General features: G+C 43.5%; 1 protein-coding gene across 1 annotated transcript in view; it reads right to left on the bottom strand.

Moving 5' to 3' along the window:
* Positions 1-17,295, bottom strand: part of Rad54l (RAD54 like) — a 27,163-nt gene extending 9,868 nt beyond the window's left edge. Inside the window, exons 1-12 of the mRNA XM_045148797.1 lie at positions 16,698-17,295; positions 16,505-16,591; positions 15,358-15,477; positions 9,296-9,356; positions 8,239-8,374; positions 7,706-7,775; positions 7,303-7,591; positions 6,983-7,107; positions 5,875-6,025; positions 3,846-3,972; positions 1,214-1,288; positions 917-1,047 (exon numbers count right to left, since the gene is read on the bottom strand). Coding sequence (XP_045004732.1) covers positions 917-1,047; positions 1,214-1,288; positions 3,846-3,972; positions 5,875-6,025; positions 6,983-7,107; positions 7,303-7,591; positions 7,706-7,775; positions 8,239-8,374; positions 9,296-9,356; positions 15,358-15,477; positions 16,505-16,591; positions 16,698-16,700 — 1,375 coding nt within the window. The 5' untranslated portion in view covers positions 16,701-17,295. The remainder of the gene's footprint in view (positions 1-916; positions 1,048-1,213; positions 1,289-3,845; positions 3,973-5,874; positions 6,026-6,982; positions 7,108-7,302; positions 7,592-7,705; positions 7,776-8,238; positions 8,375-9,295; positions 9,357-15,357; positions 15,478-16,504; positions 16,592-16,697) is intronic.

Here is a 17,295-nt window from a genome sequence, read left to right as displayed (position 1 = left end):
AGTTTCTACTTCAGTGCTCACCAAACATCTGAAGACCTCCCTCAGCACTAGGCTTACTTGGTCTCCCCCTGACCCCAAGTTCCCACAGGGTACAGCTAGTGCCATCTGGAAGCCTGGAGGATAGTATAATTCACTTGTGTACTCTTCCAATAAAAGAGCCATTGGGCAGAAGAAATGGCTCAGCAGTTAAGGTGCTTGCCTGCAAAGCCAATCGACCAGAATTTGATTCCCAAATAACCATATCAAGCCAGATGCACAAAGTAGTGCACGCATCTGGAGTTCATTTACAGTGGCTAGAAGCCCTGTGCCCATTTTGTCTATCTCTCCCTACTTGTAAAGAAAAGAGCTATATTGGGGCTAGAAAGATGGCTTAGCAGCTAAGTGCTTGCTTGTGAAGCCTAAGGACCCCAGTTCAAGGCTCAATTCCCCAGTACCCACGTAAGCCAAATGCATAAGGTGGTGCATGCATCTGAACTTTGTTTGCAGTGGCTGGAGGCCCCGGTGCGTCCATTCTCTCTCTGTCTCTGCCTCTTTCTCTGTCATCTCAAATAAATAAATAAAAATAAACAAATATTAAAATAGTACGTTCTTCCTCTTTAAAAAAAAAAAGAGCTATTATCAGAGGCAAGTTTATCTTACACTTTTCCTCCTCGGCCAATATTTATATGAAAATAAACACATATTCACACACAATTCTGTGCATGCCAATCATCAAACAAGCACTGGGCAGAGAACAATCTAAAGTTTTCAAATCAAAGGGTATAGTTTATAGAGTTCCCAATGCAGGGTTCATGTCTCATGAAAGGCAGATCTCATGTGGAGGGTCTCTGAAGTTTCAGTGAAGGTTCCTGGCTAATAGGAGCCTCTCCTCCCTTGCTTATTCCCACAGGGGATACTGGGCATGGGTCCAACTCACGATTACAAAGCTTCTTTAGTGAGGTGATGGAGGAAAGGGAAGACACATTCATCTTGCCTTCACTCAACTCTTCTGCAGGTTTGGCTTGTCTCAGGAATCTCTTATATAAGTCAGTTTGAAGGGGTGTCAGCCTGAAAAGACAGCTGGGTCAGTGGGAAAAGCTAAACCACACTTTTCCCCTCAGAACCTCTTGAGATGTGTCCATGCCTCAGAAGAAGCTAAGGGTTTTTTTGTTGTTTTTTGGTTTGTTTGTTTTTTTTTCCCACTCACTGCATACCCTTCTGTAGAGTTCAGTACCTACAACAAACTACTTGCTCAATCTTCACAGGCAGATATTTAGAAAGGATATCAGATGTCCTCCGTATTAGGCATCTAGGGGAGACAAGAGAAAAGCCAAGAGGTTTATAAAACCCTGTGCTTCTTACCAGAATGAAAGCTCCCACCAGAGCCAAGTATGGTATCATATGCCTTTAGTCCCAGAATTCAGTAGGCTGAGGTAGGAGGACCATACTGAATTTGAGGCCACCCTGGTTAAGAGTGGGTTCCAGGTCAGTCAGGATTTAAGTGAAAAAAAAAAAAAAAACCCAAAACAAACAAAACAAAAATATTTCCCATCCAAAGGACCAAGATTCACTCTGTTTTATAGAATAAAATGTCAGACACTCATTATCCCTATAGCAAAGGTATCTATATTGGGGTCTCAATCATAAGAACAAAGACCTTCCAAACAATCTAAATTAAACTGACAACTCCTTTTCTCCTTTTCAACAGGTTGGCTGGTCTTCAAGAGAAATCAGAGGTCTCAGACTAGAGGGATGGCTTAGTGGTTAAGGTACATGCCTGCAAAGCCAAAGGACCCAGGTTCAATTCCTCAGGACCCACATAAACCAGATGCACAAGGTGACAAATGCATCTGGAGTTCACTTGCAACTGGAAGCCCTGGTGCATCCATTTTCTCTTGCTCTCTACCTCTGCCAAATGATTTTTTTTTAAGTTTGTGTTTTGTTGTTGTTGTTGTTGTTTTTGTTTGTTTATTTTGGTTTTCCAAGGTAGGGTCTCTCTCTCTCTAGTTTAGACTGACCTGGATTTCACTATGTAGTCTCACGGTGGCCTTGATCTCATGGCAATTTTCCTACCTCTGCCTCCCAAGTGCTGGGATTAAAGGCATGCACCACCATGCCCAGCAAAATAAAAAAAAATTTTTAATAAAATGCTAAATAAAACTGCCCAAGCAGCCAAATTTATTGATAATGCATTACAATTAGCCCAAATTTAACTAAAATATTTTTAAAGCAGAGGTCTCCCATTTACCCTGCAGCTAGTTTAGAAAAAGCAAGCTGCAAACCATAGCTGTTTATTGGAGACTTCTATTTGCAATTGCTCAGAAGTTGCTACCACCTAGATTAGTGGTTAGCACTTACCTCCTGGGCAGACCAGGAAGGATAAGACATATAAGAAGCAACTTCTAGCCATGCATGGTGGTGCCCAACTATAATCCCAAAATTTGGGAAAGAGGCAAGAGGATCAGGAGTTAAAGGTCAACTTTTGCTACATAGGGAGATAATGATTTCAAGACCAGCCTGGGCTACATGCAACACTGTCTCAAAAAACAGCAGCACCTATTAACACAATGACTCTAAAATTGGCAGGGAGAAGTAGCCATATAGTTTGGAAGAACAAGCCAACTTTAGAATGTAACTCAGAGCTGGAGAGTTGGCTTAGCGGTTAAGGCATTTGCCTGCAAAGCCAAAGGATCCCGGTTCGACTCTCCAGGACTCATGTAAACCAGATGCACAAGGGGGGACATGCATCCGGAGTATGTTTGCAGTGGCTGGAGGCCCTGGTACACCCATTCTTTCTCTCTATCAAATAAATAAAATATATTTAAAAAAAAAAGAAGAATGCAACTCAGCCAGGTGTTGTTGTGTACACCATTAATCCCAGTACTTGGGAAACCAAGGTAGGAGCATCATAGTGAGTTCAAGGCCACCCTGAGACTACATAGTGAATTCCAGGTCAGCCTGGGCTAGAGCAAGACCTTACCTCAAAATAAATAAATAAATAAATAAATAAAGCTTGCAGTTAAGGCACATGCCTGTGAAGCCTAAGGATTCAGGTTCAATTCTCCAGGTGCCAGGTAAGCCAGATGCACATGGTGCCACATGTATTTGGAGTTCATTTGCAGTGACTACAGGCCCTGGCATGCCCATTCTCACTCTTTCTCCCTCTCTGTCTCAAGTAAAAGTATGTCTTTAAAAAATACTTTTAAAAAAAAAGTCACTCATCAAGTGTGCCTATAGTGTCTATAACAGAGGAGTTCAGGATGTACCTGGCCCCCTAGGTTATGTGGAACCCACTGAAAATTTAGTCCCCTGGGCTGGGAAGATGGCTCAGTGGTATGCTTGATTACAAAGTTTGGCAACTTGGCTTCAATTTCTAAGCCAGATGCAAAAAGTGACACAAGCATCTGGTGTTTGTTGTCAACAGCAAGAGTTTATCTCTCTCTCACACATACACACATACACACACCTATGTCCTCTTATCCTGGGTGCCACACCATTCATTCAGATGTACCCCCACCTGCCACACAACTGGAGGGCCTGTTCAAAGGAAGTTTGATGCTTTAAGCTAAGAACAGACAAGAAGCTCCTGAAGTACTAACAATGCTCCAGGAGATGTTTCATTCTAGAATTCTAACTGGACCAAGAAGGTTCTTCACCAAGTTGATAAGTACAACAGAAACAGACCACAGGATGAACCACAAAGTGGTACCTTGCCCTGCATGGCGTCTTCATTTACTCAATGACATCATTCAGGATATAGATCTTAATCCTTCTCCTGAACATCTAGACATACCAAGCCTGCAAAGGGTTGTCCTCAGACGGCTTGGGAGAAAATTTGGACAGCTACAATTGGGGATATTTATTACCTATTCACAATGCTGATAAGCTCCCTCAGTCGTTCCTCCCCTAGCTGCCTGTCTGCCTCACTGGCAGCTGCATCTCGACTCTTCAAAATTGGCAATTCAAAATGCTTCTTGAACTCATGGGCAGTCCCTGAACACAGGAGAGAATGGAAAATTAAAGCACATAGAAACAGAATGAGCCAGGCATGGTGGCGTATGCTTTTAATCTCAGTACTCAGAAGGCAGAGGTAGGAAGATTGCTGAATATGTGGCCTGAGACTACATAGTAAATTCCAGGTCAGCCTGGACCAGAGTGAGACCCTACCTGGGAGGGTGGGGGGAATAACGACAAACAAACAAAAACAAAAAAAAAACAGAATGATTTTTATGCCACACTACTTCTTTAAAATATATATATATATTATGGGCTGGACAAATGGCTTATTGGTTAAGGAGCTTGCCTACAAAGCCAATGGACCTGGGTTTGATTCCCCAGGACCCACGTAAGCCAGTACACAAGGGGACACATGCATCTGGAGTTAATTTGAAGTGGCTGGAGGCCCTGGCACGCCCATTCTCTCTCTCCCCCTACTCATCTATTTCTCTCTTTCTCAAATAAAGAAAAAAAAAATTTAAATAATATTTTACTTATTTAGTTAAGAGAAAAAAAGAGGTGATAAGGAGAATGGGTATGCTAGGGCCTCTAGCCGCTGCAAACAAATTCCAGACACATGTGCCACTTTGTGCATCTAGCTTACGTGGGTGCTGGGAAACTGAACCTAGATCCTTTGGCTTTGCAGGCAAGCACCTTAACTGCTAAGTCATCTCTCCAGCACCCCCCAACTTTTTTTTTTAATGGGGCAGGGTGCAGAGAGTTAGTTAATAAAGTGCTTATATCATAAGTACACGTACCTGAGTTTGATCCTCAGTACCCTGTAAAAATGTCAGACATTAGCCAGGCGTGGTGGCACATGCCTTTAATCCCAGTACTCAGGACCCTGTGGGTTCAACACCAGCCTGATACTACATAGTAAACTCCAGGACAGGCTGAGCAAGACCAAGAACGTACCTCAAAAAACAAACAAACAGGGCTGGAGAGATGGCTTAGCAGTTAAGCGCTTGCCTGTGAAGCCTAAGGACCCCGGTTCGAGGCTCGGTTCCCCAGGTCCCACGTTAGCCAGATGCACAAGGGGGCACACGCGTCTGGAGTTCGTTTGCAGTGGCTGGAAGCCCTGGCACGCCCATTCTCTCTCTCTCCCTCTATCTGTCTTTCTCTCTATGTCTGTCACTCAAATAACTAAATAAAAAATGAACAACAAAAAAAAAATGAGCCAGGTGTGGTGGCATATATCTTTAATCCCAGCACTCTTAGAGGCAGAGGTAGGAGGATCGCCATGAGTTCAAGGCCACCCTGAGATTACATAGTGAATTCCAGGTCAGCCTTACCTCAAAAAACCAAAAAAAAAAAAAAAAAAAAAAGAAAAAAAGAAAAGAAAAGAAAGAAAGAAAGAAAAGTAAGTGTTAGAATGTATCAAGCCCCAAGTCTTGGTGTGGCACCATGCCCTACAGAGCCAATGCAGGATCTGCAGAGAAAAAATTGCCCATGTGGGGCTTCCTGAGTTCTGAGTTTTATAGTCAAAGGCTTTCCGGTGGCTTTGTTTTTTCAGTTGTTATTTTTGGAGTTTTTATCTTGTTTTGGATATGGTCTTATGTAACCCAGGCTGGCCTCAAAGTCCATTATGTAGCAAAGGATGATCTCCTGCTTCCCACAGGTGCTAGAATTTCAGGCATATACCAATATACCTGGCTGTGCTTCTGTGCCTTTTGTCCCAGCATTTGGGAGGTAGAGGTAGGAGCATCACTGTGAGTTTGAGGCCAGCTTTGGCCTACACAGTGAATTCCAGGTCAGCCTGGGCTAGAGTAAGACCCTACCTTGAAAAACCAAAAAAAAAAAAGCATTCCTACAATAGTACCTGGGTGCTCCACACCTATCTAGCAATCGGAGTTCTCTTCAGCTGGAGTTATACTTCAAGGACAAAGTAAGGCTTCTTACCCAGGATGCCTGAATTAACAAAATGCACCAAACTAAAATATTCAAGCAGATCATTCTGGATGGGGGTTCCAGAGATGAGCACACGCCGGCTAGTATTCAAACTGTCCAGGGCCTGATATGTCTGATTCTCAGAATTCTTGAGCCTGTGTCCCTGCAAGAGAATGAATTCTCACTCAAGATATGATATGGCATTCTTAACAAAGTCTGTTCAGATAAGAAGAGTCACAGCCGGGTGTGGGGGTGCACACCTTTAATCCTACCACTCAGGAGACAGAGATAGGAGGAGCACTGTGAGTTCGAGGCTACCATGAGACTACATAATGAATTCCATGTCAGCCTGGGCTAGAGTGAGACCCTACCTTAAAAAAAAAAGAAAGAAGGAAAAAAGAAAAAAGAAAGAAAGAAAGAAAGAGAAGAGTCACAAACATTACAGGTTTAGGTAGTAGGAACTAGGCAGGACCAACATGAGTTTGTTCATCTACTTGGGTTGAAATATTAGATTCTGGGCTGGAGAGATGGCTTAGCGGTTAAGCGCTTGCCTGTGAAGCCTAAGGACCCCGGTTCGAGGCTCGGTTCCCCAGGTCCCACGTGAGCCAGATGCACAAGGGGGCGCACGCGTCTGGAGTTCGTTTGCAGTGGCTGGAAGCCCTGGCGCGCCCATTCTCTCTCTCTACCTCTATCTGTCTTTCTCTCTATGTCTGTCGCTCTCAAATAAATAAATAAATAAATAATGAACAAAAAAAAAATTAAAAAAAAAAAAAAGAAATATTAGATTCACTACTGTTAAGTGGCAAAGCCACTAAATAAGGGTCTCTAGTTCTAGAACTTGTCCCACTGTCATGTCTCTATACCCATCCAAATTCTGCTCAATTTCTGAGGCTCTTCTTTGGTCTAGAAATAGTATCTAGAGGTAATAAAACCAATTGGTCCACATCACCTAAGTCTCCTCAGAATTCTAAGCACTGTTTAATCTCTTTTTTGACAGATTGATGTCATAGGCTCTCCTCACTTGTCCCCTCATGGCAGCATTCTGTCCTCACCATCCCCAGTGACTATCCTGAAGATTTTGACTAATCATCTACCACTGAGGTTAGAGAATGTTAGGTACCTCATCACATATGACCAGTCCAACATTTCCTTTTTGAAGGACTCCAACATGAAGGCGAAAAGTTTCATAAGAAATGATGAGAATGGGAGAAGGCACTCTAGCTCCACGCTGATTCATGAACCCTTCTACAACAAAAAGATGTCAGGGAAAAAATCAGAACATCTTAAAGACAAAGTTTCAAAGTTATTTAACATAGCCAGGAAACAGCTATATTTCAGCTATTTTCAATTTGCCCCCATGTTACTCTGAATGCTGACCACAAGAGAATACATAAATTAAAAAAGCTAGTGGATAGTACAGCCATCGTTAAAGCTCCATACCCAGCTTTCGGTCTATTTCGTCCTTAGATCCTCCATCAATGGCCAGAGGTTGGATCCTCCCTCCAAGCCACTTTCCAACCTCATTGTACCAGTTCTTCACCAGGCTGGAAGGGGACACCACCACTGCCTTGTCAATTTCTGGCTTGCATTCTGGACTCTGGCGCAAAAGTGTCCACATCAAAGTGATGCACTGTAGGGTTTTTCCCAGGCCCATCTCATCAGCCATGATGCAGCCATAGCTTCCGGGAATGCGCCGACTGGTGACACACTCCCATAGGAACTTTACTCCCTGGGAAATAACAACAGTCAGTCTATTTTGGCATCTACACTGCCACTATCACAGGGATGACAGTCTCCCAACTTCAACTCTAGCCAATACTTCATTCACCTCACCCTTATTTACCTCTCTCTGATGAGGCCTCAACACCTTACTGAGAATAGGATCAACCACCACATGTACAGGAAGTTTCTCCCTGAGACAACAAAGGGAAAAAAAAGAACATCAAAAAACATGTTATTCAGATTTGGGCAAGTTCACACTCTCAGGAAATGATGTCCTGCTAATCCAGAAGCTACAAGGCAGCAGCCTGAGAGAGTACCTTCTTGTCAGGTAACAAACCAAAGCAAGGTCCTATTCTAAGAGTCACAAAGTAAGGAAAGGGTGATGGACTCTTCCTTATCCCAGTCATTCCCTGTCCCCTAAGTAAGCATGGCAAGGGGATGAGGAACCCCACTAACTGGACATGACCACAAGTCTCCCCCAACCGCAGGTTCTCTTCCTTAGCCATCTCCTCTCTCTACAGTACAGTAGTTGTGACAGCTTTCTGAAAATCTATGCCAATCCTAAAAAGAAGCTGCACCAAAACACCCTAGACCCTCCCAAGCAAGCATACTTATAGCAGGCCAGAGCTTCTCAAGAAATACCAATGCACATACTTGTCAAGCTTCAGCTGGTCATGGACACTTAGTGGAGGAGGCTCATATAGAACCAGGGCACCTTCTTCCAGAGGGTCATGAAGAGCCCTGCGGACTCCAGCCCTTTTCAGGCCCAATGCCCGAGAGCCCAGAGGACCTAGAAATTAACAACAAACCTGTTACCTAAAAACCTATGTAGGCCCTCCTCAAATGCTCAACCTTCACATAATCTTCTTGAACGTACATATGACTGGACCTCCCAGAGCAGGTTCAGGCACTTATATCTAAGCATTATCTCTCCAGCCCTGGACCAAAGGTTTTCCTGTTTTGTTTCTTCCATCCAACTAAGAACTTCCGAAGGACCATGTCATGTTCATCTCAGTCTGGGAACTCAAGAGCCACATTATTCCTCCTAGCCCAACTTGAATGCAAAGCAGTATCCTAAACAGGACAGGGAGAAAATACAGAAACTCGACCTCCGATAAGTCAACCTCATCAAGGAGGGAACACTGAACACACTGAGACTGAATGAAGCTCAGTTCAATCAGCCATGTTGACTCACCAGCTTTCTGAGCAATGACACAACCCCACCAAGATGAGGGGCAGGTAATCTTGGCAGCCCTTGCTAACCACCACCACTAGACTGACATCTTTAATTACCAACTCAGCCTACATTTACAAGAGTAGAAGACTCCATTCAGAACATTTAAACATGACTGATTAAAAAATGAAAGTCCGCCAGGCGTGGTGGCGCACGCCTTTAATCCCAGCACTCGGAAGGCAGAGGTAGAAGGATCACCGTGAGCTCAAGGCCACCCTGAGACTCCATAGTGAATTCCAGGTCAGCCTGGGCTAGAGTGAGACCACCTCGAAAACCAAAAAAAAAAAAGAAAAGAAAGAAAGAAAGTCCACCAGGTGAGGTGGCAGATACTTGTAATTTCAGTATTCAGGAGAGTGAAACAGGAAGAGTTGAAAGTTTGAGGCCAGCCTAGGATATACAGTAAGTTCCAGGCCAGCCTGAGCTACATAAAACCATGTCTCAAAACCAAAAAGAAAACCCAGAAAGTTGACATTTTACCTTGATAATTTGGAATGGGGATCTTGAAAGGCTTTGACAAAATACTTCGAATAAATGCTTCCTTAAAAAGAAAGGAAAGACAAGAGTTCAGAACTGACTTGAAATATGTGACAACCTTCTTAGGGTATGCACATATACCACCGTGTACATGTGGAAGTGAGAAAACAAACTTGGGATGTGACCCTGTCCTTCCACCTTGTTTGACACAGGGTTTCTCCTGCTGTTTGCTGCTGGGAAAATGAGACTATCTGGCCTACGCTAGGATTAAAGGTGTGTGCCACTATGCCTGGCTCTGCTGTATTCTTGTAACCTTACTATTAAAAGACACTGAATCAGGGCTGGAGGGATGGCTCAACAGTTAAGGTGTTTGCCTACAAAGTCAAAGGAACCAGGTTTAATTCCCCAGGACCCACTTTAGCCAGCTGCACAAGGGGGCATACACATCCGGAGTTCATTTGCAGTGGCTATAGGACCTGGCACACCCATTCTAATTCTTTATTTCCCTCTCTCTTTCTCTATCAAATAAATAAATAAATAAAATATACATAAATAAATAAATTTTTTTTAAAAAAAAGACAGAGTCAGTATAAAGATTCATGAGATAGCTAAAAATAGCTTTACCATACAACCCAGCTATAGCATTCCTTGACATATACCCTAAGGACTCTGCATTATTACAGAGATACTTGCTCATCCATATTACTGCTACTCTATTCACAATAAGCTAGAAAATGGAACCAGCCTAGATGCCCATCAACTGATGAATGGTTAGTAAATTCCAGTTCATCCTGGCTAGAGTGAGACACTATCTTGAAAAACCAAAAAGAGAAAAAGAAAATCATTAAATTTGCAGGGAAATGGATGGCACTGGAAAAGATTATATTAAATGGGGTAACAGCCAAGCATGCTGGTACACACCTTTAATCCCAGCACTTGGGAGGCAGAGGTAGGAGAATTGCCATGAGTTTAAGGTCCACCCTGAGTCTATATAATGAATTCCAGGTCAGCCTGGGCTAGAGTGAGACCCTACATCAAAATAAATAAATAGAATAGAATAAAATAAATGAGATAACCCAGGCTCAGAAAGTCAAACACCATAAGTACTCTCCTCATTTGTGGATTCTAGTAGCTTCAAATGTTTAGATGTATATGGGAGTTAGAGTAAAAGTCTGTAGAAGCCATGAAGCTAGAAAGGGGCCACGAGAGGAAATAGTGTAAGTGGGGTCGAGGGAGATGATGGAGGAGAGGAGTGGGTAGAAGGAGGGTTACTGAAAATCAAAGATATAACTAAAAAAACTTAAAATTAAATAAAATTTAAAAGCCAGGTGTGGTGCCGCACGCCTTTAATCCCAGCACTTGGGAGGCAGAGGTAGGAGGATGACTGTGAGTTTGAGGCTACCCTGAGACTACATAGTGAATTCCAGGTCAGCCTGGATTAGAGTGAAACCCTACCTCAAAAAAATAAATAAATAAATAAATAAATAAATAAAATAAAAATAAAAAAAGAAAATCAAAGGCGCATCTGGACATGGTGGTTCAAGGCCACCCTGAGACTACATAATGAATTCCAGATCAGCCTAAGCTAGAGTGAGACCCTACCTCAAAAACAAACAAAAAAAAGAAAGAAAAACGGTTAATGAGATTACAGAGTGAGTACCAGGTCAGCCTGAGATAGAGTAAGACTCTACCTCAAAAAATAAATTAATTAAATAAATTAATTTTAAAAGATAAAAATATGTAAACTGGGCTAGAGATGGCTTAGCAGTTAATACACTTGCCTGTGAAGCCTAAAGACCTATGTTTAACTTTCCAGGTCCCATATAAGCCAGATGCACAAAGTGACATATGCATGCAAGGCCACACATGTGCCCATGGTAATGCATGTATCTGGAGTTCAATTACAGTGGCTGGAGGCCCTGGTGCATCAGTTTTCTTTCTCTCTCTCTTCTGCTCTCTCACATAAAGAACATAGCTAGTCTGTTGGGCTGGCCTCAAAAGGAGAGACAGAGAGAAAATTTGGGCAAAAGTACCCTGTGGGAACTGATAATGTTGTATCCAGAAGCCATAGACTGTTATAAGGACTTGGGAGATGGCTCAGAGGTTAATGGTACTTGCTTGCAAAGCCTGATGGCCCAGGACCAATTAACCAGTACTTATGTAAAGTCAGATGGACAAAGTGACATAAGCATTTGGGATTTGTTTGCAGTGGCAATACACAGTTAAGGCATTTGCCTGCAAAGCCAAAGAATGCAGGTTCAATTCGCTAAGACACACATAAAGCAGATGCACAAGGTGGTGCATGTGTCTGGAGAGTGTTTGCAGCAGCTGGAGACCCTAGTGCACTCATTTCTCTCTCTCTTTCTTGCTCAAAAAAATTAAATAAATAAATAAAGAAATAAAAATAGGGCTGGAGAGATGGCTTAGTGGTTAAGGCACTTGCCTACAAAGCCAAATGACCCAGGTTTGATTCCCCAGAACCCATGTAAGCCAGATGCACAAGGTGGCACAGGCATATGGAGTTTGTTGGCAGCAGCAAAAGGCCCTGGAGTATCAATTCTCTCTTTCTCTCTCTTTTGTTTTTTTTAATTTTTTATTTATTTATTTGAGAGCGACAGACAGAGAGAAAGACAGATAGAGGGAGAGAGAATGGGCGCGCCAGGGCTGCCAGCCTCTGCAAACGAACTCCAGACGCGTGCGCCCCCTTGTGCATCTGGCTAACGTGGGACCTGGGGAACCGAGCCTCGAACCGGGGTCCTTAGGCTTCACAGGCAAGCGCTTAACCACTAAGCCATCTCTCCAGCCCCAATTCTCTCTCTCTTATCTGCCTTTTTCTATCTCTCTCTCCCTTAATTTTTTTTTTTTTTTTTTTTTTTTTGGTTTTTCAAGGTAGGGTCTCACTCTGGCCCAGGCTGACCTGGAATTAACTTTGTAGTCTCAGGGTGGCCTTGGACTCATGGCAATCCTCCTACCTCTGCCTCCCAAGTGCTGGGATTAAAGGCTTGTGCCACCAGGCTCAGCTTTATTTCTAAAATGTTTAAATAAGTAAAATACTTTTCTTTTTAAGCTAGGCATGCTGGCACATGCCTTCAGAACTAGGGAGGAAGTGGTAGCAGGATCACCATGAGGTTGAGACTATATAATGAATTCCAGGTCAACCTGGGCTAGAGCAAGAACCTATCTCAAAAAATCAAAACAATATTAAAAAAATTTAAATACTTACTAAATGCACAATGATTAGTTTTGGTTACATATTCCCATTTTCCTTCAAAACACTCCACAGGCCAGGCATGGTGGCACACACCTATAATCCCAGCACTTGGGAGGCAGAGGTAGGAGAATCGCAGTGAGTTCAAGGTCACCCTGAGACCACATAGTGAATTTCAGGTTAGCCTGGGCTAGAGTGAAACCATAAGTGGGAAAAAAAAAATTCCTAAGAAAACTTGGTGAAAAAATAAGCTATGAAGCTGGTGAGATAATGCACACAGTAAGCCATTATGGTAATCTGACTTTATAGAAAATAAATGAATGCTATGGGACTTTAGTATTCTACAAAGTCATAAACAGTTTAATCATGGCAAATGCCTGAATTACCAGCATTCAGAAGGTAGACACAAGAGGACCAAGAGTTCAAGGACAGGCTGCAGTGATGGCTTAGTAGTTAAGGCAGTTGCCTCTGAAGCCTAGGGACCCAGGTTCAGTTCCTCAGTATCCATGTAAGCCAGATGCACAAAGTGGCACATACATCTGGAGTTCCTTTGCAGTGACTAGAGGCCAAGGTTTACCCATCATTCTCTCTCTCTCTTTCTCAAATAAATAAATAAAAAGTTTTGGGCCGTGCCAGGTATGGTGGTGCATACCTTTAATCCCAGCACTCAGGAGGGTGAGGTAAGAGGATCACTGTGAGTTTGAGGCCAGCCTGAGACTACATAGCAAATTCTAGGTCAGCCTGGACTACAGCAAGACCCTACCTCGAAAAAACAAAAAGCAGTTAAGATGCTTGCCTGCAAAGCCAAAGGACACAGGTTCAATTCTCCAGGACCCACATAAGCCAGATATACAAGGTGGTGCATGTGTCTGAAGTTTGTCTGCAGTGGCTGAAAACCCTGGCATGCCCATTCTCTCTCCCTCTATCTGCCTGTCTCTCAAATAAATAAAGTTCCTTAAAAACAAATTTTTTTTTAAGCCAAGCATGGTGGCACACGCTTTTAATCCTAGCATTCAGGAGGCAGAGGTAGGAGTTCAAGGCCAGCCTGAGACTCCATAGTGAATTCCAGGTCAGCCTGGACTAGAATGAAACCCTACCTTGAAAATAAAATTAAAAAGAGTTCAAGGCCAGCCTGGGCTACCTGAAACCCTGTCTCAAATAACGAAAACAGGGGCTGGAGAAATAGCTTAGCAGTTAAGCACTTGCCTGTGAAGCCTAAGGATCCCAGTTCAAGGCTCGATTCCCCAATACCCAAATAAGCCAGATGCACAAGGTGGCACACACATCTGGAGTTTGTTTGCAGTGGCTGGAGGCCCTGATGTGCCCATTCTCCCTTTTTCTTTCTTTCTCTGTCTGTAGCTCTCAAATAAATAAATAAAAGTAAACAACAACAACAGAAACAAAAACAGAGCTGGGGAGATAGTTTAGTTATAAAATGCTGGTCTTGCATGCATAGGAACTTTAGTTCTATCCCCAGTGCCTACGTAAAAAAAGCCAAATGTGGTGGCATGCACTTATAATCTCAACACTAAGGAGGTGGGGCTCACTGGCTAGCCAGTCTAGCCTATTTGGCAGGTTCTAGGCAGTAAGAGACAATATCTCAAAATTTAAAAACAAAACAAAAAACTGAGACTACATAGTGAATTCCAGGTCAGCCTGAGGTAGAATGAGACCCTACCTCAAAAATCAAAAAAAAAAAAAAAATTTTTTTTAAGGGGAAGGAGAGGAGGTGCTAGTTAAAGGTGCTTGCTTGCAAAGCCTGATGATCCAAGTTCAATTCCCCAGTACCCACATAAAACCAGATGCACAAACTGGTACACATGTCTGGAGTTCATTTGCATCTGCAAGAGGCCCTAGTACATCCATTCTCTCTCATTCTTAAATAAATAAATAAATAACAATAGTTGGGCGTGATGGCACACTCCTTTAATCCCAGCACTCGGGAGGCAGAGAGTTCAAGGCCACTCTGAGACGACATAGTGAATTCAAGGTCAGCCTGAGCTACCATGAGACCCTACCTTGAAAAACCAAAATCATAAATAAATAAATAACAAGTAAACAATAAATAAATAAATATGGTTAAAATGGCTGGGTATGATGGCACATACCTTTAAGCCCAGCACTCAGAAGGTAGGAGGGATCACCAGGAGTTGAAGGCCACCCTGAGACTACATAATGAATTCTAGGTCAGCCTGTGCTAAAGTGAGACCCTAACTTGAAAAAAAAAAATTAGTGAACAGTACTTGAGGAATTACACCAACCCAAGGTCATCCTTTGGCATCTCCTGTAAACACACACACACACATACAAAGCCATAAACAGGGACAAAAACCAAGTTGCTATAAACATCCTGGTTCTGACACACTACCATGGCCTTCCTTCTCTACTCTCATTTCTTTTCATTTTTTAAAATAAAATATTTTATTTACTTGTTTATTTGACAGAGAAAGAGGGAAGGGAGAGGGAGAATGGGCACGACAGAGCCTCCAGCCACTGTAAACGAACTCCAGATGCGTACGCCCCCTTGTGCATCTGGCTAACGTGGGTCCTGGGGAAATGAACCTGGGTCCTTTTGGGTTTGCAGTCAAATACCTTAACCGCTAAGCCATCCCTCCAGGCCCTCTACTCTCATTTCTTTAGGAATCTGGGCCACCTTAGATTTGGTACCCACATAGCTGTAAACAAGTGAGAACTCCAAGTCAAGCACACACAGATCACAGCAGCTGTGAAGTCTGGTCAACCTGGAAGATGGAAGGAGTCTATAGGGTAAGAATCTACCAAGGCACAAGGACTGACTACATACATACATTACATTATATACATACATAGGACCAGGCAGATTATGGTTCAGACTTACATGCTGACTGCTATCAAGACACCGTGGTTGATTGATTAGCTGAGTCAAAGGTTTCCGAAAAGGAGACAAAAAACATTGCTGGACCTGGGTCTCACTGCTGGATTTCCTTTTCTTAGGAGTCTAGGAGAGAAGCAGAAATTATTGCAACATCTGGATAGCCACAGAAATCATAAAGGTAGCTGTCACTTAAAGTACTTATTAGAGCCAGGAGTGGTGGTGAGCACCTACGGTACCAGCTACTTGAAAGGCTGAGGCAATCTAGGGATGTAGCGCTCAATGGTAGAACATTTGTTTAGCATGCACAAGGGCCTGGGTTCAATCCCCAGTATTGGGCGGGGGGAAGGGGATCAGTGAGGCTGAGATCAGAGGATCACTTGAGCCTACAAATTTGTGACAACATAACATGACCCATCTCAAAATTTAAAAATAGCCAAGCATGGTGGCACATGCCTTTAATCCCAGCATTCAGAAAGCAGAGGTGGGTGGATCACTGTGAGTTCAAGGCCACCCTGAAACTACGTAATAATGAATTCCAGGTCAGCCTGGGCTAGAGATCGAGACCCTACCTTGAAAAACCAAGAACAATAAATAAGTAAAAACTAAAAGCTAGGTGCGGTAGTGCACACCTTTAATCCCAGCACTCAGGATGTAATGAAGGAGGATTGCTATGAGTTCAAAGCCACCCTAAGACTACAATGAATTCCAGGTCAACCTGGACAAATAGTGAGGCCCTACCTCAAAAAAACCAAAAAGCTAGAACTGGAGAGATTTAGCAGTTAAGGTGCTTGCCTGTAAAGCCTAAGGACCCACATGCGATTCCCCAGTACCCACATAAGCCAGATGCACAAGGTGGCACATATGTCTGGAGTTCATTTGCAGTGGCTAGAGGCACTGGCATGCCCAGTCTATCTGCCTGCCTCTCTCTCTCTCTTTCTTTCTAATAAGTAAAAATTGGGGAGAAAAATACCAAAATGCCATGTGTGTGGTGCATGCCTATCTGCTTGCAAATAAATATTTTTTTTAAGTTTACTGAATGAAAGAGATTAATGGAAGGTAATTATAAAACGCAAAAACCAACTCCAGGCTTCCTTTAGGCAGGCCCAAGCATCTCCTCACCTCCACTTTTCAGATCCCTCTGATCACTCACCACTGCCTCAGGCTGCCAGTCTTCATCATCAGATGATCTGCCTTCTGGTTTCCTTCTAGCCAACTGACTGGGAGCTAAGCTCCTCCTCTGTAAGGGTAGAACGGAGATAGAATACCTGCAGACATTCGGCATCCTGGGTCATTGGACCCAGACCCAGGGCTACTTACCTCGTCTTGCCTAAACTCACACTTACCATTCTGGGCCCAGAAGCTTAAGATGTCAAGTACCCATCAGCCAAAAGTTACAGACACTCGGCAGGCGATAATGAAGGACCAGGGTCTGATGGACAGAGGGAACTGCTATATTATTGAGAAGATGGGTTACTTAAGGAGTTTGCATGGATAAAAGGACCTCAACAAGGAGCTGAGATTCGGGTCCAAACCCTGAGAATATTGGTCGCCAGTTAGCTGTAGTGATGGACTTGTTCAGAGAGAGGTCCAAGTGGGGTCAAGTGTAATCTAGGTTGGATAAGGAGGCAGGTGAAGTGGCAGAATGAAAACTGGCGTTGGAGTCCTGGGAGAGTTGAAGGAAGAGGTAACTGTGGGGGAAGTAGGAGGAAGAAGCTGGGGTTCAGGTCCGAGGGCGAGACGCCTGAATCCCGAGAGTGAGGAGTGGGAACTCCCCTCGCGGAGCTGGGGTGAGAATGCAGGCCTGCTACTGACAGTAGTCAAGCAGGGACCCAGGGAGAACCAGTGGAAGACCCATGCGGACAGGAGAGAATCTCTGAAGAGGTCGAAAAGAGCCGCAGACAGCGACACAGCCACGTAGCTTCCCCTCAAACCTTCCTCTTT

This window comes from Jaculus jaculus, chromosome 5 (assembly GCF_020740685.1).
Source record: "Jaculus jaculus isolate mJacJac1 chromosome 5, mJacJac1.mat.Y.cur, whole genome shotgun sequence".
NCBI classification, from domain to species: Eukaryota; Metazoa; Chordata; class Mammalia; order Rodentia; family Dipodidae; genus Jaculus; species Jaculus jaculus.
Note: the sequence above shows the minus strand (reverse complement) of the source record. Positions and strands in the feature narration are given on the sequence as shown.